The following is a 20046-nucleotide window of genomic DNA, read 5'->3' as shown; positions in this document are numbered from 1 at the left end:
CCCGAGAGGAGGGGGGGGGCCCAAAAGCCACCAGAGTCGAGTGGTGGGGGCGATCGCGCCCCTAGCGCAGTGACCGGGGGGCAAGGGAACTCCCTTCCCTCCCCGCGTCCTGCTCAGGGGGAAGGCAGCCGCCCTTGTCCGCGGTGCGGCTGCCAGAGAGAAGAGGGAGAGGAGCCGGGGCCTCCGATGAGGCTTCCGACCGGCTCCCTGATGCGGCCGCACCCGATCTGGTGCGCGCGGTTAAGCCCGACCTGGGCTTCTCCGTGGGGCAAGCACCAAGGATGGGGCCTGCCTGTGCCCCGGGGGCGCGTCAGACAGCGCGCTTCACCCCGGGGGAACGGTTGGAGCATACTCGCTCCGGTCCTGGTCTTTTGTTGGTGCCCTGGGGGCACGGAGAACAGCGCGATCCTCGCGCTGATTACAAATATGACCCCCGGGTCGCGGCGGTGATTCAGGGGGAATAAATCAAGCGCTTCCAAAGCGCAGAGGAGTTTCGAGCCCCGGGCTGCGGCGGTGTCCTGGGGCAAAGGCAAAGCGCTTTTAGAGCGCTCAGGGCAAAATTAAAGCCCGGGCTGCGGCGGTGAGATTTCCCAGCTACTTCAAGAGAAAAGCACTTTTCCAAAGTGCTAAGAAAACGCTGAAGAGATTGGTGCAGGGGTAAGGGGTGCAGCACCCTGTCCCTGGGAGCAATCAGGAGTCCAAGGAAGCACATGGCTGGAGGGCCCAACTACACACCAGCACAAGGGATGCAGATGGTGGCAGTTCCTCCTAGTGACCAGGCAGGTCACAGGTCAGCACTACAGCAGCAGTCCAAAGTGGTTTCCTGGTGCGTCCATACATCAGCGTTCTGTGTCCAGTTTCCAGTTCCAAGAATGTTCAAATTGTGGGGAAAATTCCCCTGTATTTATAGTCAGTTCTTACTGTGTTTTTCAATGGTAGGAAGAGGAAGTTCCAGCCAGTTACAACTGGTTCTGGGAATGCCCCCTCTTTCCCTTCAGCACAGGCTCCAAACATCAGTGGGGGGTTAACGACCTTATTGTGTGAGGCCAGGGCACAGTCTTTACAAATGCAGGTGTGCTCCGCCTCTCCCTTCTCCCAGCCCAGGAAGACTATTCAGTATGCAGATGCACCTCTGTGACACCTCCACCCTCCCTGTGTTCAGGTTGCCTGAGAAGTATGCACAAAGCCCCAACTGTCAGTCGGCCCAGACGTTGATTGGAGACAATCTGCAAAACACCAAAGTTATAAGCACAAATAAATGTGCACTTTCTAGAAGTGGCATTTCTGTGATAGTAATAAAAAATACACCTACACTAGTAAGCAGCATTTCCTACCACTGTCACAACCATACCAAACATGCCTACGCTACCCCTCAGAAATCAGACAATACCCCTTACACATAAGGCAGGGCATTTCCAATGCAATCCTATGAGAGGGCAGCACTCACAGCAGTGAGACACCAAGTTAGGCTGTTTGTCACTACCAGGACAGGCCACGCAACATGGCACATGTCTGCCTTCTACATACATGGCACCCTGCCCAAAGGGCTAGCTAGGGCGTACCTTAGGGGTGACTTACATGTAGTAAAAGGGAAGTTCTGGGCCTGGCAAGTAAATTTAGATGCCAGGTCCCTGTGGCAGGAAACTGCGCACACAGGCTCTGCGCTAGCAGGCCTTAGATAGGTTTGACAGGCTACTTCAGTGGGTGGCGCAAGCAGGGCTGCAGGCCCACTAGTAGCATTTAATTTACCGGCCCTGGGTATAGAGATACCACTTTACAAGGGACTTATAGGTAAATTAAATATGCCAATCAGGTAGAATCCAATCATACCAAATTTGTAAGGAAGAGCACATGCACTTTAGCACTGGTTAGCAGTGAAAAAGTGCTCAGAGTCAAAACGTCAGCCAGCAAAGGTTAGAAAACTAAGGAGGCAAAAAGCAAAAAGTCTGGGGAATGACCCTGTAAAAGGGCCAGGTCCAACAAGTACTTACAAGGCTGTACAACTGGCTTCTACCATCAAACACGGCTTGTGATAATTTATGTACTGCACACAAATTACCTGGAAGAGCAACCACATGCAAGCTGAACATATTTTTAAAATACTGAATTTAGTTTGCCATGATGGTCATTCATATGGTTTGAGACGTGTACAGTCCTCAAGAACACGCAGTTCTGGTCTTAAGAGAGCACTTTCAGCCAGAGAGAAAGCCTTGGTTTTCAGCTCTGGATGCTTATGTGGGATGTTTAATATTTCAGGGCCACAGCCTCCATTTTCAGTTGCTGTGGGGTTCACTTTAGAGTTCATTCTCTACAGGGTAGTGCTTCACACAGCTAGACTGTGACCCCACGCTGGTGGAACACCACTGCAGGGTAGTGCTTCACACTACTAGACTGCGACCCCAGGGTGGTGGAACACATCTACAGGGTAGTGCTTCATACAGCTAGACTGTGACACCAGGCTGGTGGAGCACCACTACAGGGTAGTGCTTCACACAGCTAGACTGTGACCCCACGCTGGTGGAACACAGCTACAGGGTAGTGCTTCAAACAGCTAGACTGCGACCCCAGGTGATTGAACACCTCTACAGGGTAGTGCTTCACACTGCTAGACTGCGACCCCGGGATGGTGGAACACCTCTAGAGGGTAGTGCTTCAAACAGCTAGATGGCGACCCCAGGTGGTGGAACACCTCTACAGAGTAGTGCTTCACACAGCTAGACTGTGACACCAGGCTGGTGGAAAACCTCTACAGGGTAGTGCTTCACACAGCTAGACTGTGACGCCAGGCTGGTGGAACACCTCTACAGGGTAGTGCTTCACACAGCTAGACTGTGACGCCTGGCTGGTAGAACATCTCTACAGGGTAGTGCTTCAAACAGCTAGACTGCGACCCCAGGTGGTGGAACATCTCTACTGGCTAGTGCTTCACACAGCTAGACTGTGACACCAGGCTGGTGGAACACCTCTACAGGGTAGTGCTTCACACAGCTAGACTGTGACGCCTGGCTGGTGGAACACCACTACAGGGTAGTGCTTCACACAGCTAGACTGCGATGCAAGGCTGGTAGAACATCTCTACAGGATAGTGCTTCAAACAGCTAGGCTGTGACACCAGGCTAGTAAAAAACCTCTACAGGGTAGGAGTGCTTCAAACAGCTAGACTCCGACGCCAGACTGGTGGAACACTGCTACAGGGTAGTGCTTCACACAGCTAGACTGCGACCCCAGGCTGGTGGACCACCTCCACAGGGTAATGCTTCAAATAGCTAGACTGCGACACCAGGCTGGTGGAAAATCTCTGCAGGGTAGTGCTTCAAGCAGCTAGACTGCAACCCCAGACTGGTGGAGCACCTCTACAGGGTAGTGCTTCAAACAGCTAGGCTGCGACCCTAGGCTGGTGGAACACCTCTGCAGGGTAGTGCTTCAAACGGCTAGGCTGCGACCCCAGGCTGGTGGAACACCGCTACAGGGTAGTGCTTCAAACAGCTGGACTGCGACCCCAGGTGATGGAACACCTCTACAGGGTAGTGCTTCAAACAGCTAGGCTGCGACCCTTGGCTGGTGGAACACCTCTACAGCTTTAGTGCTTCAAACAGCTAGGCTGCGACCCCAGGCTGGTGGAGCACCTCTACAGGGTAGTGCTTCAAACAGCTAGGCTGCGACCCTTGGCTGGTGGAACACCTCTACAGCTTTAGTGCTTCAAACAGCTAGGCTGCGACCCCAGGCTGGTGGAACACCTCTACAGGGTAGTGCTTCACACAGCTAGGCTGCGACGCATGGCTGGTGGAACACCTCTACAGGGTAGTGCTTCAAACAGCTAGATTGCGACCCCAGGCTGGTGGAACACCACTACAGGGTAGTGCTTCAAACAGCTAGACTGTGAAGCCAGGCTGGTGGAACACCACTACAGGGTAGTGCTTCACACAGCTAGACTGCAACGCCAGGCTGGTGGAAAACCTCTGCAGGGTAGTGCTTCAAACAGCTAGGCTGCAACGCCAGGCTGGTGGAAAACCTCTGCAGGGTAGTGCTTCAAACAGCTAGGCTGCGACCCTAGGCTGGTGGAACAGCCTGCTAGGCTCCGGAGGGCCCAGCAGGGAGCAGAAAGCTGCACCTATCTTCGAAGGCTCTGCTGACGTCAAAGCACACGATCACAGCACACGTCATTTATTGAGTAAGCCTCCACAATCAAATCGCTGGTCTCTTCGGTGGCACCGCTGTGTCTGATTGCGGGCTAATGCCTCTCAGCGTGTGACTCATTCATTTCTTCTAAGTGGCCTGCAGTGAGAGGTCGTTCTCCTGCTGCGGGTGGAAAAGAGAATTTCAAGTCATTTTCCAAAGTTAGGATCGGACAGGGTTGATAAAAAGGTATTAAAATCCTGTCAATTAGACTTCTATGAAGATGAGGAATTCTGAATATCAGATCACTTCATTGAATTAGTTGCCTCCTATTTTTGTGCTTTGTAATCTTCTGGAAGATGCTGGTTTACTTGTCCTGAAGGGTATGCAGAAGTATCTTGTGGTTCGCTGGGGGCAGCTTTCCGGGTGGCTAACATCCTGGAGGTTTTAAATTACATCTGTGAAAAGCCACATTCCATTATGGCTATCATTCGCCATTATAAGACATTCATGGCTGTCAAACAGAGATTGGTTGTGAAGTTATGAGCATCTTAATTCATGTTGTGGACTGGTCTCAAAGGTTAAGATGAATTAAAAGTCTCTCGAGAACCCACTTGTGCAGCAAACATCCTGCTCGAGTGTGGTGGTCAGAGGGAATATTGTGGATCGTAGCCCCAGATGATATGAACAAAATGTGAAGCATGCCAAGGCATAGCTTTGCTCACTCATCACAATGGTCCAGAGGCTTTGATTCTAGGTGATATCAAAAGAGGCAAGAGTCCTGCATAGATGATCTTGGTAGAGGGATGCCTGGAGGTCAGAATGATACTACTCCGGGAAGAAAGTCAGATGCAAACTATTACTGCTCACTCCCAAGAACGGAGGTATAATTTGACAAGGCTCAGTTGCAGGACCCAACTGAAGAGGGAGCTAGATCAAAGGACAGATGCTTCTGGACAGAAGTTCTGGGTAACACACTCTCCCGTTCCAGTCCTGAGCCACTAGGATAACTCAAACTCGGTTGTTCCTGATTGTTTTCAGAATTTTGGGTCTGAGAGATAGAAACAAGAAGGTGTACAGAAGACCTGAGCTCCATTCCAACCGAAAGGCATTTCTGAGGGAGAGTTACCTTGGAAACTCCAACGCACTAAAATATGGACACTGTGCTGCTCCGCTGTGGCAAAAGTCAAGCGTCTCCCCATGATTATCATCATCTTCGGCCCCAACAAAACCACATGGGACGACTGTTGGTGGCCCACCGCCCACCCCCGCAAATCACGCACGCAACCTCGGCATCATTCTAGACCCCTCCCTCTCCATGACACAGCAAATCAATGCCCTAACCTCCTCCTGCTTCCACACACTCCGCACTCTAACAAAATCCTTCAAATGGATTCCCCCAGAGACCAGAAAGACAGTCACCCATGCACTCATCAGCAGCAGACTAGACTACAGTAACGCCCTCTACGCCGGCACCACACTCCAACTCAAACGCAAACTGCAGAGAATCCAGAACACAGCTGCACACCGAGTCCTTGGCCTCCCCCGCCACGAACATATCTCACCGCACCTCAAATCCCTACACTGGCTCGCCATAGACAAGAGAATCACATTCAAGATCCTCATCCACGCTCACAAATCCCTCCACAACACCGGCCCAACCTACCTCAACGAAAGAGTGAATTTCCACACTCCCACACGCAAACTCCGATCAGCCGACCTCGCCCTAGCCACAGTCCCCCGCATCCAACGCACCACCACAGGAGGCAGGTCCTTCTCCTACCTCGCCCCCAAAACCTGGAACTCCCTCCCCACCTACGTTCGCAAAACCAAAGACCTCCTGCTCTTCAGAAAGAGCCTCAAGTCATGGCTTTTCGAACAGTGACCCTCCCTGCCCCCCTCCCCCTCCCCCTCTTTTTTTGATCCCCCCCAGCGCCTTGAGACCCTCATGGTTGAGTAGCGCACGCTATAATTTTTTTTGATTGATTAATTGATTGATTGAAGATGCTCTGTGCCGCCTCCGTGTCTAGTCTCCATTTGTCTAGTCTCCATTTGTGATATGCTAGGCAATGCAGGTAGAGTTTGTCCATCCTGGGGTTTAAAGATCCAGCCAGGTGACCTATGAGGATGATGTAACGATTCTAGAGGCATAGAGCTTCTTGGCATAGGAAACACAACCCCACTGCACTGCTTCTTGCAGTACCACAGGGCAGTGGTATCCGCAAAATGCTGCAACAATTCTGGCTTGATGGATGGGAAGCAAATTATCCACCACTGCAACGGGCTGATGTGGAGGTCAGTTTCTGCTGGACACCAGAGTCCTCTGATCTACACTTCTACTCGATGGCTTCCCCAACCCAGCAATGATGCATACCTCACAAACGTAACCTCTGGGTAGGGTAAGGAGAGACATCTGCCATGATCCAATTGCAGTCGGCTACAGATCTTTTGCAGTTTCCTCAGACACTATATGAGGATGAGAGAAGAGAGAGAGACGGCACAAGACAGAACAGGTAGATGGAAAGAGGAGAGCATGGAAGCAGAACTGATTTGAGCATTTTTACAAGGACTGCTTTTGGTTCCCCAATTCGGGATGAAGAAAATGGGCAAAAGGGCGACATGATCACAGTGGAGGGCAGGTGAAGTATGCCTTGCTGCTGCTTGTTGAAGCACACTGAAGAGCAGTAAGGTGCACTTATGCAGCCTAGTAAACACTACATTAATAACGCTAGTCCTTGAAAAGGTGAATGCTTGGTCACAGTAAGCAATGCTAGTGTTATACAGATTGTATTGTAGAGGAAATTGTATAGTGCGTCTAATCCACTTGTAAGGTTAAAAATGCCTTAAAGGATCTTACCATAGGGAGAAAGATGGTCATAGCAGTTCAACTGGTGACTAAGCTGCAAAGGTGGGGGCTATCGAGTAGACTAGCCCACCTTACCCAGGAAGTCATTAAGGTGAAGTACGAAAGGGTATGCAATATACATGGAGAGACAGCTTCAAAAAATGTGATTTACTGAAAAAACTTTATAGTTATATTATGGCTAATGTGCCTTTTCATAGAAGCAGTTAAAAAATATGAATGAATTGTTGTTAATGCAATACTGGGATCTAATGTCAAACACACACACGTTGAAACCTCCAGATGTTGGGTGCCAATAAAGATTTAAAACCCCAGAATTCTCTACTGGTGACCTCAGATTACATGAAGAACAAGTTACTTACCTTTGGTGGTGCATTATCTGAACTGGAAGTTCGTAGAAATCAGCTCTCAAAGCGGGGAGGATGGGCAGGCTTGTAAGGCATCTGCAACTACAATGTCTCTAGCAGATAATGCATTACCGAAGTAACATGCTCGTCTGATAGAGACTTCTAGTTGCAAAATCAAGGTAGAACGCCAATGCTCTTTTTGGGTCCACGCGGTGGAGTCTCTCCTCTTCTTTAGAAGGATGAGGGGGTGCATATAAAGTAGGCAAGGTGATGCACCTGCCTGCATGAAAAGGTGTGACCACTTCTGGCAAAAAAGGAAGCCCTGTTGCGAACCACAACTTTGTCAGGTAAGGTAAGGTGGCTTAGATGACAATGCCTGCAGCTTGCTCACCCTGCAGGCAAATGTAATAACAACAAGGAAGACTGTTTTTAATGTCAGAAGCCTGAGAGGACAATTATGGAGTGGCTCAAAAGGAGCACACATTAAGAAAGTAAGAACCAGATTCTAATTTTACTGGGGCGTTATGAATGGTGCTGGAGGAAACATATGGGTAAGACGCTTAAGGAATCTATTGACAATAGAAGATTTAAACAAAGAGGATTGGTCAGGAAATGTCAGAAAAGCAGAGCTGCCAGACGAATAAACTTTGAGTGTGCCTGAAGCAGAGTCCTGCTGGGCCAAAGAAAGTATAAAAAGGAGGACCTTGGAAAAAGGGGCAGAGAGGGGTGTCAACAGACTTGTCTGTGTACCATACCACAAATTTGTTCCATTGACAGGCACATACTATTTTGGTGGACGAACGCCTGGCTGCCAAGATAATGTTACAGACTTCAGGTGGAAGGTCAAAAGCTGTCAACTGCCACCGCTCAATCTCCATGCAAGGAGGAGGAGATTGGACAGGTTTGGGTGGAGAACCTTCCCCTGCTGCTGCGACAGAAGATCCTTCTGAAGGGGCAGTCTGATTGGAGAATCGATGGCCGTGCTTAATGGCTCGGGATACCAGACTATTCATGCCCAGTCCAGAGCCACAAAGATTACTTGGGCCTGGTCATGCTCTATCTTCTTGAGAACTCCGGGCAGAAGTGGAATGGGTGGGAAGGCGTACAGGAGGGCCGAGCTCCACTCAAGATCGAAAAGCGTTACTGAGCGAGTGCCGTCTTCGAAACTCCAATGTAAAAAGCTGCTGCCATTGCGTGTTTTCTTCAGAGGTGAACTGATCTAACAAGGCTCTCCCCACTGCTAAAAGAGACCTTCAGCCACCTCCAGAAGGAGGCAAAATTCATGATTGCCAGGCTTTGTCGGCTGAGTTCATCTGCTCTGGCTTTCAGAGAGCCCGCCAGGGGTTGAAGCACCAGAGAAATGCCCTGATGTTCCGGCCATGTCCAGAGGTGCAGAGCCTCCTGATAAAGGGTCCACGACCCCACCTCACCCTGCTTGTTGCAGTACAACACAGCGGTGGTGTTGTCCGTAAGCACCTGCCCTACTTTCCCTTTGAGAAAGGGAAGGAATGCTTCAATGTCAGTCTGATCGCCTTGAGCTCCAAAAGATTGATATGAAGCCCCTACTCCGCCAGAGACCAGATGCCTCTGATCTTGGCCTCTCCCATGCAGCAGACCCATCCCAGGACTGAAACATCTGTCAATACGGTCAGATCTAATTGGGTAATGGATAGGCATCTGTCTCTGACCCAATCACGGTTTAAGAGCCACCACTGCAGATCTTGCGCAGTTCTCTTAGAGATCTGGACCATGTCAAAGAGATTCCCCTGATGCTGTGCCCACTGGAACTTCAAGTCCCACTGCAGAGCCCGCATATGCCATCTGGCATGTGACACCAGCAGGATGCAGAAGGCCATGAGGCCCAGCAGCCTCAGAGTCAGTCTCACCGAAATACAGGATAGAGGCAGAAACATCAGTATCATTGCCTGAACATCCTAGACTCACCGCTTGGGAGGATAAGCCAGAAACTGCACTGTGTCCGGAATAACTCTGATGAAAGGGAGCATCTGAGAGGGAGACAGGTCTGACTTTGGCCTGTTTATAGTGAACCCCAGCGAATGCAGAAGGTTTGCCATTGTCTGGTGGTGGGAGACAACAGCCTGGGGTGAGCCCGCCTTCAACAGCCAGTCGAGGTAGGGGAAGACTGAAACCCCTGACCCGCGCTGATAAACTGTGACCACCATCATCACCTTCGTGAATACCAGAGGGGCACTGGTAAGGCAAAAAGGGAGCAAGTTGAAGTGAAAATGTTCTTGGACTACCGTGCATTGCAAGTAATGTCTGTGTGCAGGTAGGGCGGGAAAATGGAAATAGGCATCCTGTAAGTCAAACGCTACCATCCAGTCTCCTGGGGCCAGCGCAGGTAGAACCTGAGCCAGAGTGAGCATTTTTACCTTCTCTTTCCTGAGGAAGAGATTGAGGGACCAGAGGTCTAGGATAGAGTGGAGGCCCTTGTCCATTTTGGGTACCAGAAAGTAGATGGAGTAACAACCACAACCTACTTCTGGCACAGGGACCTTCTCTATGGCTCCCTTGGTCAAAAGAGCAGTAACCTTCTTGCGGAGATGTGCCAAGTGATCCTCAGTCATCCGATTGTAGGATAGTGGCATGGATGGAAGAGAAGTCTCGAAGGGGAGGGAGTAGCCCCTTGCAAAACACACCTGTTTGATTTCATGGACTGCCAGTGGGGAAGGTGATGGCGAATCCTACCCCTGACTGGTCCCTGATGGAGAAACGTCAGAGTAGGAAGGTTTGGAGGCTGTTGCAGAGGGGGGGGGTCAGTGGACTAGCTACACCACTGGCTCCCTGATCCACAAGGACATTGGATCGCATGTTCCCAGCCACGCAAAGACTAGGCAGCATGTGCAGCATGATGGGTGGAGGGGAACTGATGTGACTCGGCTGGGAAAATCAGACTGAGGGGGATTGGGGGGAAGCTGTGAGGCCCAAGGACCTGGCCATAGCCTTGGTCTCCTTAAATCGCTTGAGCGAGAGTCTTCTTTGTCTCCGAAGAGATGGGCGCCATCAAATGGCATGTCCATAAGGGTGGATTAGACATCCCCTGAAAAGCCAGACGTCCTCAATCAAGCTTGGCGCCTTAAGACCACTGTCGATGTAACAGATCCACCTAGTGAGTCGGTTGTATCCAGCCCACATCGTATTGTGAACTTCGCTGTGACTCTCCTGTCAGCAACAGCTTGGGAGAGAATGACGGGTCTCCTTGGAGACCTGTGGAAGCACATGCGCAACCATGTCCCATAAAGTATGGATGTAACGGCCCAAAAGGTAAGCATTATTAACAGACCGCAATGCCAGGCTGGAGGAAGAAAACATCTTCCCAAGCTGATCCAGTCTCTTGGATTCCCTATCCGGAGGTGCGGAAGGGAATGTGCTCGGGGATCTGGAAGCTTGGATAACCAAGCTCTCAGGAGACGGGTGTTTTGTTAGGAACACTGGGTCATTTCGAGCTGGTCTATGGTGGCGGGCAATTGTCCTGTTTACAGGAGCACCTGTGCTGTTTTGAGACCAGATACCCACCAAGACATCAGTGAGAGCTTCCTTAAAGGGCAAAAGGGGTTAAGATGTCGAAGCCCCAGGCTGAAGCACCTCTGTCAGGAGGATAGTCCTGACTGTATCAAGGGAAGCTCGAGGCCCAAAACCTCGGCCAATCTCTGCACCACCATGGAGCAAGACGCTTCCTCCTCCATAGTCACGGTAGGGGGAGAAAGCATGCCCGTGTCAGGGGGGTGTCCAGACTGTTGGCATGCAGTGTGAGGGGAAGGGTCCAGACCACTGGCCTTACCCACATCCATAAGCCAGTCTGTGGGATCTTCAAGCTGGTATTCCAAAGGGACCAGCGACCCCTCTCAATCCTCACCATACCCCAACCCAAGACAATAAGGGTCAGGATTCGACCTAGGGAGCAAGGTCTCTGTCGAAGGCAGAATCTGCGACTCGCAACGCCGGTCCGGGTCCATATCAGTAGGATTTGGGTTGCAAGGGGAGGTTGAAGTCGGACCCGTTGTCGGGGAAGGTCGAGTTGGTACAACCGGTGCCGGTTCGGATCCAGGAATGGATCCATGGGTGATCACCCCCATGTGCCAAGGTCGCCAGCACGAAACCTGAGGGAGCCCCTGCCAACTCTACGGGCCCCGAAGACATGCTCGCCTGAGTCAAACTGCCCAAATATGAGGACCTAGGTCTCATAGAACTCCCGTAGTAGGGAGAGGATGCTGGGGCTCCTGGAAACTCAGGGAGGCAAGGAGTTGGCCTAGAAGCAGGCAGCGAGGATGGAGGACTGGAATGACGATGTTCCTTTCCCCTTGTTGCGTTGGCCGATGGACGGGGTGAAGTTACAGAACGCTTTTTCTTCTTCTACTTCTTTATTTGCCTCGACTTACCTGACCATCCAGAGGACTTTGAGTGGGACCATCAAGAATGGGGGCTCCGCGACCGTTCTTGGAAACTTCCTCTCGACCAAGAGCGTTGTGGAGCCGAGCACTAGGCCACAATGAGCTTTAGGGACCACTCCCTCATAGCTTTCGGATTCATGGCCTTGCACTCGAAGCATGATTTTGGGTTGTGGTCACACTCCAAACACCGCAAGCAGATGCCATTGACATTGTCTGATGACAGGATCAGCAGGGCTTGAACCCGGTCCTGCGTGACAACATTCTCGACGCACCAGGAGTGTAGATACTCAGAAATCTCAATCTCAAAAAACATTGAAAAAAGATCCGTGAAAAAGTGACTGAGGGATAGTAGCTCTTCTTTGGATCTGCACTGGCTGGCGCAGAAAGAAGAGAACTGACATCAGTGCACCGGGGTGGCACTTATATAGGTCCTGCAATGTCATATCCGGCGCGCAACGTCGATGACGGGCGCGGTGCTGACCGACGTCACCCCATGGCACGCAGGGGTACTGCTTGAGAAAAATCTCCAGATCGAGACTGACACCATGTGGAAATTCTAGGGTAAGGAATCTGCAACTAGAAGTCTCTATCAGATTATAGCCACACAGATTATAATCAAAGTGACCTTCCAATCACATTTTGCATGGATTACAATAAAGACAAAAAAATCGATCTGATATAATTTACGAGTTCTCGATCTCTTACATTAGTAGTGCTTGTTACTCGTGAGTAAAGACTGGCATCAAACTCGCCTGTCACTGACCCTGGTGTCCACCCTTGACCGTCACAACCTGGGTGTTCACCCTCCCCTGTCACCAACTCTGGTGTCCACCCTTGCCAGTGACCAACCCTGGTGCCTGCACTCGCCAGTCACTCATTCTGGTTTCCATACTGTGACATCACTGATCTCGGTTTCCATACTCTGATGTCACCGATCTCTGTGTCCACACTCTGAATGCCAACACAGAAAAAAAGTCATACATGCATGCTGGGACAGAAGAACACAACTTAATTATTCATGCTGTAAATATCACAAAGCTGACTTTATTTTTTTTTTCTCCTAAAGCACGATCTGAGTCAAGACTTTGATCTGTAATACATATTTGGACAATGCCCTGTGCCCTCTGCAATATAGTAAAGTATGGCCTTGGTAACCGTGACTGTAAAGTAGAGAAGACTAGAAGGCTTTCTAAAGAGAAGAAAGAACAAAGCGAGTTTGTCACACATACTAACTCCTATTACCTGCTTCTTTTCCATCTATTTTGCACCCTATCAGGACATATAAAAACGCACAAACATCTGATTAAAACCCTCTCAGGATTTATAAAAACACACAAACACGCGCCTGATTAAAACCAATCAGTATTTTATTAAAAGAAACCACAGGTCCTACAGCGTTCAAAAAATAATTCACATTTGATCATCTGAAATTTAAATTACTGTGTTCAAAAATAAATTATACACATTTTTAAACAAATAAATATAGAGCCGAGAGCTTCCAAAAAGAGGTGAAAGCTGTAGTTTTATAAAAACAGGCATTCAACTTGACAGTACATATACAAACAGTGGATTAAAAAGGGGTGTTCTTGGTCATGATTTTGCTTGAGGACAGAGGGCAACCCCTTCTTTATATTCCCACGAAATGCATCAATAAAACTGTGTTCTGTGTCTGTTTCTTTGTCACAGCGGCCCCCTGTATCACTGGAACCAAAATCTACGCTGGGGTTTATGGAGCCTGGAAATTAAATGTTGCTGTCAGAGGCCAGTACAAAACAAGGTGAAAGACTGACAGAGCTAAATCACAAAAAACGAACCACTATTTGTAAGGCACACATTGAGCAAAGAGCCAGAAAATAATTCAGACTCCATGCGAAAGACACTTGGGGGGTTATTACAACTTTGGAAGAGGTGTTAATCCGTCCCAAATGTGACGGATATACCACCAGCCGTATTACGAGTTCCATAGGATATAATGGACTTTTAATACGGCTGGTGGTATATCCGTCACTTTACCGTCACTTTTGGGACGGATTAACACCTCCTCCAAAGTTGTAATAACCCCCTTGGTGAGTATATGAAACACTAGGAACTTAGACATAAAGTCAATTGCTGTGGGACACGTGTTTTTATTTTAAAGCTAATAAATGGCATCGAGTTGGAGCAGACTGCCACCATCCAGGGCCCCCTACACACTTTCTTTCTTGTGGGGTCTTTGGGATTTGTCCTGTGGCGCTATTCGACCACCTGCCCCCAGAAAAGTAATATGTCCCTGAGGCGGAAGCAGTGTCAGTGACGTGTCAGTAACGTATTACTCCACCCTCTGCTACCATGTAGGGGTGGACTGCGGCTCCAAGGCGCAGGAGGACCAGCCTAGATGCAGATCTCAATAGTGTGGTTACATCTTGGCCTACATACTTATCAGGAGATAATCTTGGAGACTCCGTTTCTCATGAACACATCACATTATTCAGCAAACAATCACAGTGGCAGGAAGTCACATAAAACTCACAAACAGGATTCAACCTGCTCATGTTTGGTCTTTTTGCACAAAGCACCTGTCCAGGATGAAAGGCGCATGATTTATTATCCTACAGAGGCCCTATGCTGAAAATAATATGATTTATGGTCATTTTTCAGGAGTTTGTAAACCATTTTCATATGTTGTACGATTCATCCTTGTTCAAAGGCTGGTTTCACAAAAGGAAGACGTAATCAGCATTGCGCAGCACCCAAGTGAGTCACGGTGTTGGGAATAAATAAAAGGAGCAATTAACTCGAAGTGCAAATTTCTGCTCTGGCAAGTTGCACAAGAAATAGGAAAAACGAGACAATGTCCTCATATTGCCTTACAATTGGCTGTGCTTCTGAAGGGCCATTTTCGGTATTACGGATGCTTTCTCCAAACTTATTTTGCCAGCAAACGCATTTCAGACCAGACTAGGTAAAAAAGCCACAAATAAAGTTCATTTGTTAAACTATATGAAAGAGTCCCCAATCCCTCCAGGTGATCAGTTGAGCGCCCCTCAGTGGCCACCACGCACAGCACAAAGTAATAAAGTAACAGTCTCCTGGGGTAGGTGAGGAGTGACATCCCTGGCACCATCAGTCACTGCACAGGCTGCAAGAACTCGGAGGTGAAGACGGCCTCTGCGTAATCTTCGCAAAGGTCCTGCAGCTCTGCGGCAACTTCACCCAAGGCGTCTTCCAGCAGCTCCTCTGCGATGCTGAGGGGACACAGATCCACAGTTAATTACTGGGGGCAAACAGCACGCAAAACACAAGCCCCCGCCACCTCCCCGCCAGATGCTCGTGCCCCACAGGGACAAGGACATGTCTCCTTTCTCTGTGGTTTATAGACCAAACTCATTGGTTAATTCAGGGCAAGATGGGGCTGTCTCCCGAAATGTGTTCAGAATATGCAGTATTATGTTATCACTCTTTTTGTTTAGTACATTGGCCAAAGCAGGTAAGCAGCTAACCTCAAGGGACATGAAGCACTGGCAAGGGCAGTGGGGGTCGCTCATGAAAGCTATTGCCTCTGGCCAATGCTTGCTTTTCACCCATTGGCCACTGCACATGCGTACACAGGCGTGATAGCCATCTTGGAATGTTTTTTTTTTAGAACATAAGAAAAAACATTCCAATATGGCCTCCATGCATGCAGGCGCATGTGAAATCATCTTGAAATGGTAAAAAAATAAAAATACAGATGTCCACCTGCCAATTCAGTAGAGGCAGCTCTATAAGCGCAAGGGTTTGGGGGAAGGGGTCCCAATTCTTTCATTAAGACAGCGTAAAAATACAGTGGGGTGAGCAGGAAGAGAACAAGAAAGAAAATAGTCCCTCATGCACTGCAGTGTCATGAGATCAGTCAAACACTGGTGAAACCAAAATGCTATTTGGATGCGACAAATACCAGCATAAGGAATAAAACCATCAAACTAGGGTCTGAAAACAGATATAAGCAGGAAAGCTATCACATAGTGTGCAAGGGACGAACACAAGGCCCCCCCTATATACCGGAGCTGTCTAGGGGTGGGAAGTCCTAAAACCAGGATTACGGAAAACCACGAAAATCCGTTCAGTTACTAAGGTTGTTCTCATTACAACTCCCAGGGTGCAAGTCTCCTCTAGAACACATTATTCAGTAATTAACATGTGGACACCCAGGGATCACATTTTGAACACATTAAAACAAGAAACCGGGGTTCCTTGCTCAAATCAAAAGATAATCTTGGATAAAAGCTCACTTTTAGGCTAGAGAGAGAAAACACACACACACACACACACATACATACACACACACACACGTTTTAAGTCCACCCATTATCTTGGACACTTACTGCACTGTGGTGCTTCATTATGTTAGGCATCACACAACTCATGTTTAAAGTCCGTTACCTGGTGGAGGAATCACCTCCCTGCCTTACACTCAGTACTACTAAGGTAACGTATTGGATCCTTAGCATGCACACTAGAGTTACGACCGTAATTACCTTCTGTGCAGTGTGGTCCCATCTTAGCACACACCCAGCCCCCCTTTTGGTCCAGCAGTCGAAGTGCATAAAAAAAAAATATGGGACTGTAATGGGGTGCACAAATGGGGACCGGGTGAGTGAGTGTGGTGAAAGGCGTGGCTAAAAAACTAAATATTCTGCAACTTTCTTCAGTCTTTACCCTTCAGGTAGCTACATAGAAAATAACGCACAGCTTAAATTAAAAATAAAGTCTGAGTTATGGGAATCCGTGTGAAATGAAACCTCTAATAGTTAATGCACTGCAGAGGTCTGTGCCTGTAACCACAGAGCAGAAGAAATTAATCCTGGTTGATGCAGTGGAGAATAGTGACGTGTATGTGTAGTGCTCCGAGGTCCCAGTCTGTGACAGAAAGCACTGTGAATATTTAAGTCATTATTTTAAACTTGTATTACGCATAGCAGAAGATAGGCTGCTACAAAATGTGCAAAAAGGTTTAAGATAAAAAGGGCTTCCAAAATATAGATTTTACTAATACCCAGATTGTATATAGTGTAATTTTTCTTACACTAGTATGTAGTGTTACTTTTCTAACTGTCCTTTAACAGCACACACTTCATGGCTCAGCTGGTAACACCATAGTAATGCCGCTCAAAAAGAATACATCTGTGTTATCAGGAAACTTCGGGGGGTTTCATCAATTAAAGCCAATGCCGCGTCCAAGCGCTTTTAAATTCGCAGATGTCCCAGTTTCGCACATTTCCACTTCTTTCGGGCAGCGGACACCCGGTAAGAAGGGTTGTTTCTTGCTCAGCGCTCTGTCCCTTCCTCAGTTCCACAGCACAGGAGACTCATTGTTTACATTTCAGTTGAAGCATTTCAGCCGTCAGAAATAACCGCCAAGGACAGTTCTCTTTTCACAAAAAGTAAGGCAACTTTTGTTCTTAAATTAAAGTAGGATGGGCCCTCAGATCCCGCCCACTCCGCCCACTGCCTTGGCCAGATGTCTTTGAACCTTCTTGGTGCACAGGGCCCGTGCCAGCACAAGGCCAGGAGAGTTCTTTGGTGATATTAGCCCACTGAAGAGGACTTTTTGAAATACCTCTTCGGACTGCAGCCCCAGTGTCCGCGCCTGGAGGGACCCTGGAGCGGAGGCAATTGCTCGGACTATGGGTAGAGCCTGCAGCAGCAATCCTTGCAGGGATTCTGTTGCAGGGTAAGCCTGTTCGAGGAACTCTGCAGGGTGAGGCCGCAGGGTTATTCTTGGGGAACCAGGGGGCGTTAGCAGAGAACAGGCTGTAGGGAACTCAGGGGCAGAGCTACCTGCAGGAAACTAGCGAAGAGCTGAGGGAGCTCTGGAGCAGACCCGGCGGTAGGACCCGAGGGACTGTGGTAATGCGGCTTGAAGCAGGGACTGTCCGGGGCAGTCATCTGCAAGGATTACAGTAATTGCACATTTTATTACTAGGGTGCGTAGCTGATTAAAAGCATTACACTTACAAAGAGCTATAAAAATAATCAAGTCGTTTGAATTTCAAGTCTGACTACAGTACTTTCTGAGAAGTTTTTGAAAATGACATTCTAGGACATGTGTGCTCAATAATGTTGGAAAGAGGCTTGAAGACCAAAACACTTATTTGTAGCTAAAGCCTGTCATTTAGGGAAAATAGTAAAAAGAAAATAAGAATATTAAAAGCTGATATTAGGAGACAACCGCATAAAATAACAAGGTGAAGTTTGGGGGCAAAGTTAAGTTTACTAGAAAGTATAAGCAAGTGTTTGAGTACATTACCGAATATGAAGAACAAAAAAAAAGATTTTATTGATGGAATTACTCAATGTTCAACATGTTTTACATTAGTATTTGCCGATGATGTTACCATTTACTTGATGCCAGAGTTCACGTTCTTGCTTTGGGGGCTTTTCATGATTCCGAAAGAGAAATCGCAGATTTCACTAGTGCATTTGGGAGTTTTCTTGCAATACCTGTTACTCTTGGCAATTTACATTCAATACTGTTATAAAATCCACGGTTGGAGCCATTTATTTAAAACTTTCTCGGGAAGAATACGAACACCCACCGGGGGGCAGGCTTATTTACTTTGTTTGCACAGTAGCTGCCACTGCACATTACTGAATATAAATTCGTAGCGCCCTCTTCCGGAAGCAGAGTGTTTTCCGCGGGCACGGTTCTTAATGACTGCATTGGATGTATTACATTTTGTGTTCATCTTAGTGTCTGGTAAACATGTACAATGTAAGGTGATTTCTTTATAATGGGAAGTGGGGGGCTTAGATGTCATTTTCACCCCCACTTGCCATTTGGCCTCCTCATGCACTTTTCAAGGCTCAGCCAGCGCCAGACCAAGCACTGGAGCACTGTTAGGAAGTGGGAAGAAATGTGCAGTTTTATCATTTTATAATGAGTATCAAGGAAGAAAGATGAATAAAAAAAAAAAAAATGCTCACATGTCCAAAAATGCAGAAAGGCATTAAGCTGCCTAAGGAATGAAGCTCTTGCGATGGGTAAAGAAAAATGTGAATAAATCTAAAAAGAAGAGTGGACAATTCTAAGTTTAGAAGCCAAAAACGCATTTATGATTAGGAATGAGTGCCATCTGGCGGCCACTGGTGGTAAATGCACAATTTAGTAACCACTTTTAGTATCATCCAGGGGTTGAAGTGCATTAAAAAATATGGAAACTGAGACGCTACATGCATTGGGGCGGGGTCAGTGCTCGTGGGGGCGGGGTCAAAGGTGTGGGGGAAGAAAATATATACTCTTTAATTTTTTTTTTGTCTTTCACTGTCAGGTAGCTACGTATAAAATACCTCTCAGCTTAAATGAAAAATAAATTTTAAAAAAAGGTTACTCATTGGGAAATGCACCATAGTACATTATGAAACCTCTATTAGTTAATGCACTGCAGAGGTCTATGTGTAACCACTGAGCCAAGTCTTGGTTTGTGCACTGGAGAAAAGTTACTTGTATTTTTAGTGCTTGCGGTCACAGAAAGCACTGTAAACATGTAATTAATTAGCTTACACTTGCATTACACACAGTATCAGATATAATGCTAGAAAATGAGCAAAAAGTTTAAGATAAAATGGTGCTTCCGAAATACAGATTTTAGTAATACCCAGAATGTACGTTATGCAATTTGTTTTACACTACTGTCCCTTCAACAGCTCCAGGTGTAGTAAGCGCGATATACATACAATTAAAGCATGCCCTTCACAGCCCAGTTGTTAACTCTCCGCACAACCACTCAAAAAATAAATCTTTGACATCACAAAGCTTGCGTGATTAGGTCAGTCTAAGCCAGTACCTACTCTTTAAGCATTGTTTACAGTTGCAGATGACCTCGTAGCACACATTTGCATTTCTTTCAGGCAAGCAGGCACCCTGGCAGGACACTTGTTTAGCTGCCTGCCCGGCTTCGGATTCACCGCAGAGGAGATCCACTGAATGACACTTCAGCTGAGGCATTTAATCTGTCGGAATTAACCATCCCAAGACAGTTGTCTTTTTACAGAAAGTAGGGGAACAGTGTTTCACAAATCATAGAAGTATGGGCACATCATGCCCCTCCGATCCCGCCCACTTCGACCACTGGTATCATCCGACTTCAGAGCAGAAAATCATGTGCGGTGTGAGGAAATGGTGCTCCCACTTCATAACTATACATATAGTTTGCTAATGTGAAATGTGTACTAACGGAGAAGAGGCACAAGTAGGTGTATTTAGAGTCGTATCTATTGGGCATCATACCCTTCGCAAGTCTGACAATAAATGCAGGCAACCATAAGAATTAGTCAGTATAGGAAAAAC

General features: G+C 47.9%; 1 protein-coding gene across 2 annotated transcripts in view; it reads right to left on the bottom strand.

Moving 5' to 3' along the window:
• Nucleotides 1–13087: 13087 nt before the first annotated feature.
• KIAA0753 (KIAA0753 ortholog) overlaps nt 13088–20046 on the bottom strand; it is a 214566-nt gene continuing 207607 nt past the window's right edge. The window contains exon 17 of one of the 2 annotated variants that reach the window (XM_069226992.1): nt 13088–14962. In XM_069226992.1, the coding sequence (XP_069083093.1) occupies nt 14845–14962 (118 nt within the window). In that variant the 3' untranslated portion in view covers nt 13088–14844. The remainder of the gene's footprint in view (nt 14963–20046) is intronic. The other variant, XM_069226993.1, reaches the window with a different exon arrangement.

The sequence above is a fragment of the Pleurodeles waltl genome, chromosome 3_2 (genome assembly GCF_031143425.1).
Source record: "Pleurodeles waltl isolate 20211129_DDA chromosome 3_2, aPleWal1.hap1.20221129, whole genome shotgun sequence".
NCBI classification, from domain to species: domain Eukaryota; kingdom Metazoa; phylum Chordata; class Amphibia; order Caudata; family Salamandridae; genus Pleurodeles; species Pleurodeles waltl.
Note: the sequence above shows the minus strand (reverse complement) of the source record. Positions and strands in the feature narration are given on the sequence as shown.